At 46.0% G+C, this 12,594-nt stretch overlaps 1 protein-coding gene across 4 annotated transcripts in view; it reads left to right on the forward strand.

Annotated features, from left to right (window-relative positions):
- KMT2A (lysine methyltransferase 2A) overlaps positions 1 to 12,594 on the forward strand; it is a 78,847-nt gene that overhangs the window by 54,735 nt on the left and 11,518 nt on the right. For 3 of the 4 annotated variants that reach the window (XM_044257934.1, XM_044257935.1, XM_044257936.1), the window contains 9 exons: positions 349 to 507; positions 756 to 873; positions 995 to 1,073; positions 2,362 to 2,522; positions 2,722 to 2,904; positions 3,116 to 7,355; positions 8,426 to 8,506; positions 9,561 to 9,619; positions 10,864 to 11,034. In XM_044257934.1, the coding sequence (XP_044113869.1) occupies positions 349 to 507; positions 756 to 873; positions 995 to 1,073; positions 2,362 to 2,522; positions 2,722 to 2,904; positions 3,116 to 7,355; positions 8,426 to 8,506; positions 9,561 to 9,619; positions 10,864 to 11,034 (5,251 nt within the window). The remainder of the gene's footprint in view (positions 1 to 348; positions 508 to 755; positions 874 to 994; positions 1,074 to 2,361; positions 2,523 to 2,721; positions 2,905 to 3,115; positions 7,356 to 8,425; positions 8,507 to 9,560; positions 9,620 to 10,863; positions 11,035 to 12,594) is intronic. The other variant, XM_044257937.1, reaches the window with a different exon arrangement.

Consider the following 12,594-nt stretch of genomic DNA (forward strand, 5'->3'; position numbering starts at 1 on the left):
TTTGGATATAGTAGCTTTCTTGTAAGATGATGTTTTTAGAATCAGTCCTCAAAGTTCTATTTTCTATAAATCATTCGTGCATCCTAAAAACAAAACTTTCTGTTTAAGTTCTAAATCAAAGTGTAGTCTTTACATTTAATAGTTTCAGGGCCCCAGGGACAATGGGAGAGAGAGGATTTGTAGACGAGGCTTTAGGGTTCGTATTAGTTCTCTGTAATTCAGCTGATTACCAATAAAAAAAAATGACTTGCAGGAAACCCAGAATGGGGTAGTTCTATAGAGGAGAAGGAAAGTGGCTTAAAACATCTGAAAGTCTGACTTAGGCCTCTGTTTTCTCTGGATGGTTAGAGATGTGAGTTCTGCCAAAAGCCAGGAGCCACCGTGGGCTGCTGCCTTACATCCTGCACCAGCAACTATCACTTCATGTGTTCTCGCGCCAAGAACTGTGTCTTCCTGGATGATAAGAAAGTGTATTGCCAGCGACATCGGGATCTGATCAAAGGCGAGGTGAGAGCTTCGTTGCTTTTCGAATTCTATAGGAGTTCAGGGAAAATAGGCTGGAAACAGCAAGATGGTAAGCTTTGCTTCACCTTACTACTCTGTGTTCCTGGAATCGCCTTCTGAGAAATATGGCAGTCCTCCCGTGAGACAGCACGGTGATTTTGAGAGGCTTTGCACTTGCCCTTAGAGACAGTCATTATCACATGGAATGTGTCAAGGAATAGGCTATCGTTAACAGCTGGGTTTTGTTTTAGGTGGTTCCTGAGAATGGATTTGAAGTTTTTAGAAGAGTGTTTGTGGACTTTGAAGGAATCAGCTTGAGAAGAAAGTTTCTCAATGGCTTGGAGCCGGAGAACATCCACATGATGATTGGTATGACGCAGGCCCCTGGCCGGGCGAAGGCTCACTCTGTCGCTGGGGCACTTCCTAGTCTTTGGGTATAAAGTGAGCCTTCTCATTACCTCCTCTCACCCGTTCTTCTTTCCTTGATCAGGCTCCATGACAATTGACTGCTTGGGAATCCTAAATGATCTCTCTGACTGTGAAGATAAGCTTTTTCCTATTGGATATCAGTAAGTAGCAGCATGGGGCCAAGACACCAGCCCCCACAGCTGGGGCATCCTGAACAATGAGCAGCTCGTTGAATGGAGAGCTGCTTTATTTTTTTTTTTTCTTTCTTTCTTTCTTTTCAAAGATTTTATTCATTTATCAGAGAGAGAGAGGGAGAGAGAGCAAGCACAGGCAGACAGAACGGCAGGCAGAGGCAGAGGGAGAAGCAGGCTCCCTGCTGAGCAAGGAGCCTGATGTGGGACTCGATCCCAGGACACTGGGATCATGACCTGAGCCGAAGGCAGCTGCTTAACCAGCTGAGCCACCCAGGCGTCCCAGGAGAGCTGCTTTTAATCGCCACCTAAAATTCACTACTTTTTTGCTACTTTTTGTAGATTGGGACTAAAGTATCCTTTTATGTGCACTAAATCCAGTTATAAAAGGAATGTATTATTGGCATACTTTCAGAATCATTTCCAAATAAAACCTAAATTAAAAAAAAAAACAAACAAACAAACACAAGGTCAGTCTCTTTTAAGATTCCACTTGAGTTCCATCTATCTGGATTTAAAGGTCCCGATTGTTGTAGTGGATCAAACACCTCAGGCCTCGGTCCTCAAGCTAAAAATATAAACCCCCACAATAATGATCATACTGTCCAGTGAACATTTATCCTCTCTCCTACGTGAAGCAAATGGCTTAAACTTCTAGCGGGCTGACAGTGTAAATTTAAAACTCCCTTTCTGTCTCTCCCATTTTGGAGTCTCAATTTGCTATCTATACACCAGTTTATTTTGCATTCCAATTCTGGCAACACAGTCTGTATGTTGAGCTGGCAGCTCTTTGTATAAACCAGGCTCCGTCAGCATCCAGCAGATCAGAAGCAATTACACTTCCCTTGTCTTGTGGGGCTTTTCTCCCAAAGGGGACGCTTCAGGTTTGCTTTTTCCCCCTCTGTGTACACCTTGGGAGCGTTGGTAGTCCCTTCCTGAAGGCCAATAATTATATCTTGCAGTAGATGTTAGTATTTTCCTTTCTCTGCATTTTTAGGATATTTTACTATTTTTGTCTCCTGCTTACGCTACAATAAAAAAAGATTTGGTGCTGTTTTTGAGAGGCTAGGAAAAACCAACAACTTCAGAAACCCTGGAACACCCGAGCCAAGGGACCTATAATAAGAATCAGTGATGTAAAGCTAAATTCTGTAAATCAAGGAGACCAGGGGAGCCAGGATGAGAAGAGGCTTTGGCAGATGTTCGTCTCTGTTTCTGTCCTGTCACTCACGGGGATTTGTGTGGATCTGTTTGCCAGGTGTTCCAGGGTTTACTGGAGCACCACTGATGCTCGCAAGCGCTGTGTGTATACGTGCAAGATCGTGGAGTGCCGCCCCCCAGTGGTGGAGCCGGATATCAACAGCACCGTGGAGCACGATGAAAACAGGACCATCGCTCACAGTCCCACGTCTTTTGCAGGTGAGTCTTTAATCAAGGTGGGACTCGAATTAGATTTGGTAGAATACTGTGACTGAAGGTGGGGAAAGTCGTCTCTCTGGGAGATCTCATTTGTTTCTATTTCGATCTTTACCTAACAGCTTGCTTTGTATTGGTTCATTTGATACTTTAATTGGACCTTTTTATTTTTTTAAGTAAGAGTTTTTCTTTCCTACCACAGAAATTTCATCTAAAGAAAGTCAAAACACGGCTGAAATTCTAAGTCCTTCCTCACCAGACCGACCTCACTCGCAAACCTCTGGCTCCTGTTTTTATCACGTCATCTCAAAGGTCCCTAGGATTCGAACACCTAGTTATTCTCCAACACAGAGATCCCCTGGCTGTCGGCCATTGCCTTCTGCAGGTAAAGGACTTACCTCATTGACCTAACTTGCCCCAAAAAGGTCAGCTCAGAGATGAGCTTGTCATTCTTCCAGGCCTTAGTGGCTTTGCTCATTGAAAATCTTGATTTGCAGCTTTCAGTTATAAGCCACTGCCAAGTCATTGAAAACAATGGCCACCACACATTCGTTCTCTCTGTAATAGACTTTATTACTTTTTTCTCTCTTGTTCAGGAAGTCCTACCCCAACCACTCATGAAATAGTCACAGTGGGTGACCCTTTACTCTCCTCTGGACTCCGAAGCATTGGCTCCAGGCGTCACAGCACTTCTTCCTTGTCACCCCAGCGGTCTAAACTCCGGATAATGTCTCCAATGAGAACTGGGGGTACTTACTCCAGGAATAGTGTTTCCTCAGTCTCCACCATCGGGACTGCCACAGATCTTGAGTCAAGTGCCAAAGCAGTTGATCATGTCTTAGGACCACTGAATTCAAATACTAATTTAGGGCAAAACACTCCCACCTCTTCAAATCTGCAAAGGACAGTAGTTACAGTGGGCAGTAAAACCAGCCACTTGGATGGGTCTTCCTCTTCTGAAGTGAAGCATTCCAGCGCTTCAGACCTAGGATCCAAGAGCTCCTCTTTGAAAGGAGAGAAGACCAAAGTGCCAAGTTCCAAGAGCTCAGAGGGGTCTGCACATCCTGGGGCTTATCCCGGCATTCCCAAACTGGCCCCACAGATTCATAATACAGCACCTGGGGAACTAAACGCTAGCCAGATCGGCACTTTTGCTGAACTCTCTTCAGGGCCGTATTCTTCTAAAGAGGCCCTCTCCTTCCCCCCTCTCCATCTGAGAGGGCAGAGGAACGATCGGGACCAACACATAGATTCTAACCAATCGGTAAACCCCCCTCCCGACGAAGATGTGGGAGTCAAAACCTTGAAGCTCTCTGGAGTGAGCAGCAGATCGTCCATCATCAACGAACACATGGGATCTAGTTCCAGAGACCGGAGACAGAAAGGGAAAAAGTCTTGTAAAGAAACTTTCAAAGAAAAACATTCCAGTAAGTCTTTTTTGGAACCGGGTCAGGTGACAACTGGCGAAGAGGGAACCCTAAAGCCAGAGTTCGTGGATGAGGTTTTGACTCCTGAGTTTATGGGGCAACGGCCATGTAATAATGTTTCTTCTGATAAGATTGGAGACAAAGGCCTCTCCATTCCGGGAGTCCCCAAAGCTCCATCCATGCAAGCAGAGGGATCTGCCAAGGAATTACAGACCCCCCGGAAGCGCACAGTCAAAGTGACACTGACACCTCTCAAAATGGAAAGTGAGGGCCAGTCCAAGAATACACTGAAGGAAGGGAGCCCCGTGTCCCCTTTGCAAGTAGAGTCCGCCTCTCCCACAGAACCAGTTGCAGCCTCTGAAAGTCCAGGAGATGGTCCAGTGGCCCAGCCAAGCCCCAATAACACCTCATCCCAGGATCCTCAGAGTAACAACTACCAGAATCTGCCAGTACAGGACAGAAACCTGATGCTTCCAGACGGTCCCAAACCTCAGGAGGACGGCGCTTTCAAGAGGAGATACCCCCGTCGCAGTGCCCGGGCGCGCTCCAACATGTTCTTCGGGCTCACCCCGCTGTATGGAGTGAGATCCTATGGTGAAGAAGACATTCCATTCTACAGCAGCTCCACTGGGAAGAAGCGGGGCAAGAGATCAGCCGAAGGACAGGTGGATGGGGCTGACGACCTGAGCACCTCCGATGAAGATGACCTGTACTACTACAATTTCACCAGAACAGTGATTTCCTCAGGTGGAGATGAGCGGCTGGCATCCCATAATTTATTTCGGGAGGAGGAGCAGTGTGACCTTCCCAAAATCTCCCAGTTGGATGGCGTCGATGACGGCACAGAGAGCGATACTAGCGTCACGGCCACCACGAGGAAAAGCAGCCAGATTCCGAAAAGAAATGGGAAAGAAAACGGAACAGAGAACTTAAAGATCGAGCGACCTGAAGATCCCAGTGAGAAAGAACACGTCATTAAGAGTTCCGTTGGCCACAAAAACGAGCCAAAGATGGATAACTGCCACTCCGTAAGCAGAGTTAAAACCCAGGGACAGGATTCCTTGGAGGCTCAGCTCAGCTCACTGGAGTCAAGCCGCCGGGTCCACACAAGCACCCCATCAGACAAGAACCTCCTGGACACCTACAATACTGAGCTCCTAAAGTCAGACTCAGATAATAACAACAGTGACGACTGTGGGAACATCCTGCCCTCGGACATTATGGACTTTGTACTGAAGAACACTCCCTCCATGCAGGCTTTGGGCGAGAGCCCGGAGTCCTCTTCGTCGGAACTCCTGAATCTGGGTGAAGGTTTGGGTCTTGACAGTAATCGAGAAAAGGACATGGGCCTTTTCGAGGTCTTTTCCCAGCAGTTGCCGACAACAGAGCCTGTGGACAGCAGTGTCTCTTCCTCCATCTCGGCAGAGGAGCAGTTTGAGCTGCCTTTGGAGCTGCCGTCCGACCTGTCTGTCCTGACCACCCGGAGTCCCACTGTCCCCAGCCAGAATCCCAGTAGACTGGCTGTGATCTCCGACTCAGGAGAGAAGCGAGTAACCATCACAGAGAAGTCTGTGGCTTCCTCCGAAGGCGACTCGGCACTGCTGAGTCCAGGAGTGGATCCCACGCCCGAAGGCCACATGACTCCCGATCATTTTATCCAAGGACACATAGACGCAGACCACATTTCCAGCCCTCCCTGTGGTTCAGTGGAGCAAGGTCATGGCAACAATCAGGATTTAACTAGAAACAGTAGCACCCCCGGCCTTCAGGTACCTGTTTCCCCTACTGTTCCTATCCAGAACCAGAAATATGTGCCCAATTCTACCGAGAGTCCTGGCCCATCTCAGATTTCTAATGCAGCTGTCCAGACCACTCCACCCCACCTGAAACCAGCCACTGAGAAACTCATTGTGGTTAACCAGAACATGCAGCCACTTTATGTTCTCCAAACTCTTCCAAATGGAGTGACCCAAAAAATCCAGTTGACCTCTTCTGTTAGCTCTACACCCAATGTGATGGAGACAAATACTTCAGTCTTGGGGCCCATGGGAAGTGGTCTCACCCTAGCCACGGGACTAAATCCAAGCTTGCCAACTTCTCCATCTCTGTTCCCTCCTGCTAGCAAAGGATTGCTCCCCATGCCTCATCACCAGCACTTACATTCCTTCCCTGCAGCTGCTCAAAGTAGTTTCCCACCTAACATCAGCAGTCCTCCTTCAGGCCTACTTATTGGGGTTCAGCCTCCAGATCCCCAACTTTTGGTTTCAGAAGCCAGCCAGAGGACAGACCTCAATACCACAGTAGCCACTCCATCCTCTGGACTCAAGAAAAGACCCATATCTCGTCTACACACCCGAAAGAATAAAAAACTCGCTCCCTCTAGCACCCCTTCAACCATTGCCCCTTCCGATGTGGTCTCTAACATGACCCTGATTAACTTCACACCCTCTCAGCTGCCAAACCACCCCAACCTGTTAGAGCTGGGGTCACTTAATACTTCATCTCACCGAACTGTCCCCAACATCATAAAAAGGTCTAAATCTGGCATCATGTATTTTGAACAGGCACCCCTGTTACCACAGAGTGTGGGCGGCACAGCGGCCGCGGCGGCGGGCGCGTCTACCATAAGCCAGGACACTGGCCACCTCACCGCGGGGCCTGTGTCAGGCCTGGCAGCCGGTTCCTCCGTCTTGAATGTTGTATCCATGCAAACCACAGCAACCCCTACAAGTAGCGCGTCCGTTCCAGGACATGTTGCGTTAGCCAACCCCAGGTTGCTCGGTACCCCGGATATCGGCTCAATAAGCAACCTTTTGATCAAAGCTAGCCAGCAGAGCCTGGGGATGCAGGAGCAGCCTGTGGCCTTGCCGCCGAGTTCAGGAATGTTTCCACAACTGGGCACCTCACAGGCTCCGGCTGCTACAATGACAGCGGCGTCTGGCATCTGCGTGCTCCCCTCTGCTCAGACTGCGGGCATGACAGCTGCTTCGCCTTCTGGGGAAGCGGAAGAACACTATCAGCTTCAGCATGTGAACCAGCTGCTTGCCAGCAAGACTGGGATTCTCCCTTCCCAGCGTGAACTTGATTCCGCACCAGGGACCCAGGGATCCAACTTCAACCAGACAGTAGATGCCCCCAACAGCATGGGGCTGGAGCAGAACAAGGCCCTATCCTCAGCTCTGCAAGCCAGCTCCGCCTCTCCCGGGGGCTCTCCGTCCCCTGGACAGCCGTCAGCCAGCCCCTCAGTGCCGGCTCCCACTAAAACCAAACCAAAAATCAAACGGTTTCCGCTGCCTTTGGACAAAGGGAATGGCAAGAAGCACAAAGTTACCCATTTGCGGACCAGTTCTTCTGAAGCACACATTCCAGACCAAGAAGCCAACACGACGTCCCTGACCTCAGTCACAGGGTGAGAGATTGAAATACTAGCTACCCTGGGTAGGTGGGGTTGTTTTTGCTCTGAATGGGAGGCTGCTGGCCTGGCAGTTTCCTGGGAAGGACACTCTTCCATCCACGTTGCATTACTCGGGGGTGTTCCAGGTTTTGACTTTGATTTTTTTTTCCTCCTCACAGTGGTGATTTATAGAGCAAAATTTAGTTCCCTCCGTGGGCAGTTTGTCTCTTGGAGAGAACCACATCTCTAATTACTCTTTGCTCTAATTTTTTTTTTTTTTAAGATTTTATTTATTTATTTGTCAGAGAGAGAGTAAGCACAGGCAGACACAGTTCCAATGTGGAACTCAATCCCAGGACGCTGGGATCATGACCTGAGCTGTAGGCAGCTGCTTAAGCAACTGAGCCACCCAGGCGTCCCTGATTTTTTTTTTTTTTTTTTTTTTTTTTTTTTTTAGTGGAGGGTGGGGAGGGCCGAGGGAGAGAGAATCCCAAGTAGGCTCCATGCTCAGAGCGGAGCCTAGCGTGGGGCTCCATCTCACGACCCTGAGATCATGACCTGAGCGGAAATGAAGAGTAAGAAAGAAGAAGCTCAGGCCCCCTTTGCTCTGATGTAAAACAATGGTCTTGGCTTTGTCGCTTTTGGGGTTTTGATGTAGCTTTGGGGGTTTTTTTTGTTTTGTTTTTTTTGCTGAATCTTAGGATACTGAGGGACAATGATTATACCTGTCTGGAGGGCAAAGCCAGCTGTCATAGATCCTGATGAAGTTCTTTTTAATTAGTGTCGGGGTGTAACATGCCTGGAATACACAAGTGAAGTTTTACATACATATGCACCCATGTAGCCCCATCGAGATCAGGAGATAAAACATCCCTAGTGTTCCAGAAGGCTCCTTGTGCCTCCTCTTCAACAGAATGCCCTCGTAACCACCGGCTAACCTGTTTAGCACAGATTAGTTTTCCCAACTTGTAAATTTCATCAGATCCTGATAAGTCTAGAGTCTTTTTTTTTTTTCCCCTGACCTCCACCTTTAGTACGTAGTCACTGGTGGTTTTTCTTGAAAAGATGCAATGATTTTCTTCCAGGTCTCAGGGAGCAGAGGCTGAGCCGCAGGACACCACTAACGTGGAACAGTCATCACAGAAGGAGTGCGGGCAGCCCACAGGGTAAATACAAAGATCGTTTCTCTAAGGTTAAGTCCTCAGTTCTGTCCACCTCATTTATTTTTTTTTTTATTTTTTTAAAGATTTTATTTATTTATTTGACAGAGAGAAATCACAAGTAGACGGAGAGGCAGGCAGAGAGAGAGAGAGGGAAGCAGGCTCCCTGCTGAGCAGAGAGCCCGATGCGGGACTTGATCCCAGGACACTGAGATCATGACCCGAGCCAAAGGCAGCGGCTTAACCCACTGAGCCACCGAGGCGCCCTTGTCCACCTCATTTAAAACATAATTCTTCCTCATTTGAATTGTTCTTGTTGCCAGAGGTTTTTTTTTTTTAATGGAAGTAATACATACTTGTAACTTTTTTAATGCATAATTACTTAAATAATAAATGGTTCTATGTTCGTCCTGCCTACCCTTCTTCCCTTCTGTTCCCTAGTAATGACCGCTGCTAATAATTTGTTTTCATCCATTCACACATTTTTATACAAATATAGATACACACGGTGTATATATGAATATATATTTATATTCCTTTTTTATATAAAATGAGTAATGCTAATACATACTGTTCTGTACTTTTTTTTTTTTTTTAATTTAAATAGCCCCTTATTGATATGCATTTGGGTTGTTTCCAAGATTTAATTTTCAAAAAAATTGATGGTGGTTTACTGGCTCCTTAAGCTTGCTTTTGCTTTTGGTTAAATCAGTTAATTTACTTAAGTAACTCCAGAACTGCTTCTAACGAGTGTTCTTTTAATTTTTTCTAACACTGAGAGTATGAGAAAAATTTCAAGGACATAATCTACAAACTCCAAAAGCCCAAACTTAATGCCAATATTTAGGAAAGAATCTCATAGAAGAGCATTTTATGTTACATATCATACAGTAGGGTGGTGTTTATCCAACATGTTATACGCAAGACGTCCTGTGGTCCGTTTCTGGTAGTTGTTCTGTGTAACCAACGGCGCTATGGCCGATTGTGGACAGTTTCCATGTTTGAATTGAATAGTAGCTGATGTTACATCTTACATTGATTGGGTTTTCTTCTCATTTAGGCAAGTTCTTCCTGAGATTCAGGCAACACAAAATCCAGCAAATGAGCAAGAAAGTACAGGTATGTGGGTGGGTAACAGGTTAGCATTAGAATTTTAAAGTTAAAAGTACTATAAAAATGGGCTACATTATTTATAAATTTTCTAAATTAAAAATTTAAGCTCCAGATAAGTTAAGTGATTGGCCAGAGGTGTAGACTAACCCTCAGGGCATCTATTCCCTGGTCTTGCACCCTTCCACTGTATAGTCTGTGACATCTGTCGATTGTTCTGCTCTGCTTGCTTTAACATCAGTGTGGTCTTCATAGCTAGTGGTTACCTGATCTCAGCCCTTAGTTGTCGCTGAAGAAAATCTGGTCACAACCCCAGGTACAGCTCCATAGCACTTTCTATCTGACTACTGAATATGATCAGTAAAGAACTGGCCACTTCAAGATTAGAGAGCTCTGGATATAGGTTTCGCCTGTTTCCATCAAGGTAACTTCCCAGAAGAGAAGCAATTGGAGAAAATACTCAGGAGTAACATTTGGGATATAATCACCTTCTGCTGATTGGCTGATTCCTCAGGAGGACTGAGGCGCCACTTTCTGTCAGAACATACGGTTATATGAACTTAGGCTAATTAATTTACCATCTCTCTGCCTCAGGTTTCACACCTTCATGTACACTTTGAAGTGTACACGATAGTAACACCTCACTGGTCCTTGTGAGGTTTATCTGAATTAATTTATAGGAAGTTCCTAGAAAAGTGCCTCATGTATAGTGCTTCATTCGGTTAATCATTATTTTTTACCTTTGACCTTATTGAGGGCAATTGCTTATTGAAAAATATCAAATTGTCATACTAGAAACTACCACAGAGACAGCATGACTTCAGGTTAAAAAAAAAAAATCTAGTTTTAGTCACTTTCTAGCTGTGACCCAGGGCAAGTTGTTCCACAGCTTTGAGCCTCGGTTTTGTTTCGTTTTTTGTTTCTTTTTCTTAAAAATTTTATTTATTTGACAGAGAGATCACAAGTAAACAGACAGGCAGGCTAAGAGAGAGGTGGGGAAGCAGGCTCCCCGCTGAGCAGAGAGCCCGATATGAGGCTCGATCCCAGGACCCTGAGATCATGACATGAGCCGAAGGCAGAGGCTCAACCAATCCACAGCCATGCAGGCGCCCTGAGCCTCAGTTTTGTTATCTGTAAATGGGAATAATCATACCAACTGTGGAATGTTGGTAGGCTTGGAGAGAATGTATCGGTGCTCAGTAAGTGTTTGCTAATGCAGTCGGTTTGGGCCGTATCTGTCTTCTCCCTCGCAGAACCTAAAACAGTGGAAGAAGAAGAAAGTAACTTCAGCTCTCCACTGATGCTTTGGCTCCAGCAAGAACAGAAGAGGAAGGAAAGCATTGCTGAGAAAAAGCCCAAGAAAGGACTTGTTTTTGAAATTTCAAGTGACGATGGCTTTCAGATCTGTGCAGAAAGTATCGAAGGTGAATAGATTAAATGAGGTTGGCCGCACCCCGCTGGCTCAGTTGGTGGAGCTTCTGACTCTGGATCTCAAGGTCATGAGCTCGAGCCTCACATTTGGTGTAGAGATTACTTTAAGTTTAAAAAAAAAAATGGGGTTGTCTTGCCAGTGCAGGCTCTGTCTCAGCCAGAGCCACGCTTATTTACATTAGTACTGTTGATGTGGGTGGTTGTGCACTTGGTGTTACAGAAGATGCTCGATGGCATTACACATCCAGTTAGATGTATAATTTAACCTATCTTCAAGAAGTTGGAGTTCCTGGAGAAATAGTCCATAACTTAGCAGAGCACGTGGGGTATCTTCTCTCTCTGGCCTTATTTTCTGCCACTTCTTTGTGGACCTCAAATGCCATTCTCTTTCACTCCTGTGCCTTCACCTGTTTCTTCCCTCTGCCCAGAATGTTCTTTTACCCTCCCTTATCTGGTGAACTCTACCTTGTCCCTCAGGGTTCAGCTTGGAAAGTCTTCCCTGACCTTCTGGGGCAGGTAGGCGCTCCCATTCCCTCTTTTCTGTTTTAGAATCTTAAATGCTTTTCTTAGAGCTTAAAATTTGTTTTTATAAATGTTTACTCTTACGTCTTACTAAATAGAGAACGTCCTAGTAAGGTTGGCATTTTATTTTCTTGTTCCTCTTTGTATCCCAAGCATTCAGGTGTCCATTAGCTGTTGAATTTGAAGGAAAGATTCCTGGGGGTCAGTTAGGGTTATCAAACCCAGAAAGAATGGTAGAACAGACGATTCTGTTAAAGGAGTTGATAGAATTTGTGCTAGGAAAAGAGGAATGAGAAAGACTTTCTAAGAAGGGACGTCAGCAAAGTTAGAATTGCATGTGGTGGGTTTAGAGTGTCCTCAGGTGGGAGAGGACATCGAAATCCTAGTCAGGTAGTAGTGAGAGAGAAAATTGCGAAGGTGGATTGGGCACTGGCTTTGAAAGGGCCTTCAGTGCCGAACCATGGGGAAGTGGAATAAAGGCAGAATTTCAAGAACCTTAATGTGGTAGCTCCTTTTAAGATGGACTGAATTGGAGACATGAGGTGGCAAGAGGTCACTAATGAGAGCATAGCTACAGTAGAGAGGTCGGTAATAAAGCCCATTCCCAGCAGGAAAAGGGAGGAACGAATACTCTTCAGGACTGTGTGGATATGGAGAGTGGAGAGAGGAGTCCACAGTGACAGCAGATTCAGGCCTGGTTCACTTAAAAAAAAAAAAAAAAAAAGATCTGTAAGGGAAGAAAAGACTATGTTGAGTGTATGAGTTGCAAATACCACACACTGAGTGTGAAGTCGTCGTCACGAGCCCACCAGACAGTAGGAGATCTTAGAGTCTTAAGTTGGAGCTGGAAGTGGAGGTTTTCTAGTCACACCCCCTTAGTTTTATGGAATAGAGGTTAGGTCTCCCGACAGTCCAGGTTAAATCGTTCACGTTAGTATTGTCTTGTTTAGGGGCAGGTGAAATAGAAGTGATACCCAACATTCAGGTTTGGGACCCAGACTTCCATCGAGGGATGTGAATTCTTTGGGGAT

This window comes from Neovison vison, chromosome 7, assembly GCF_020171115.1.
Source record: "Neovison vison isolate M4711 chromosome 7, ASM_NN_V1, whole genome shotgun sequence".
In the NCBI taxonomy this organism is placed as follows: domain Eukaryota; kingdom Metazoa; phylum Chordata; class Mammalia; order Carnivora; family Mustelidae; genus Neogale; species Neogale vison.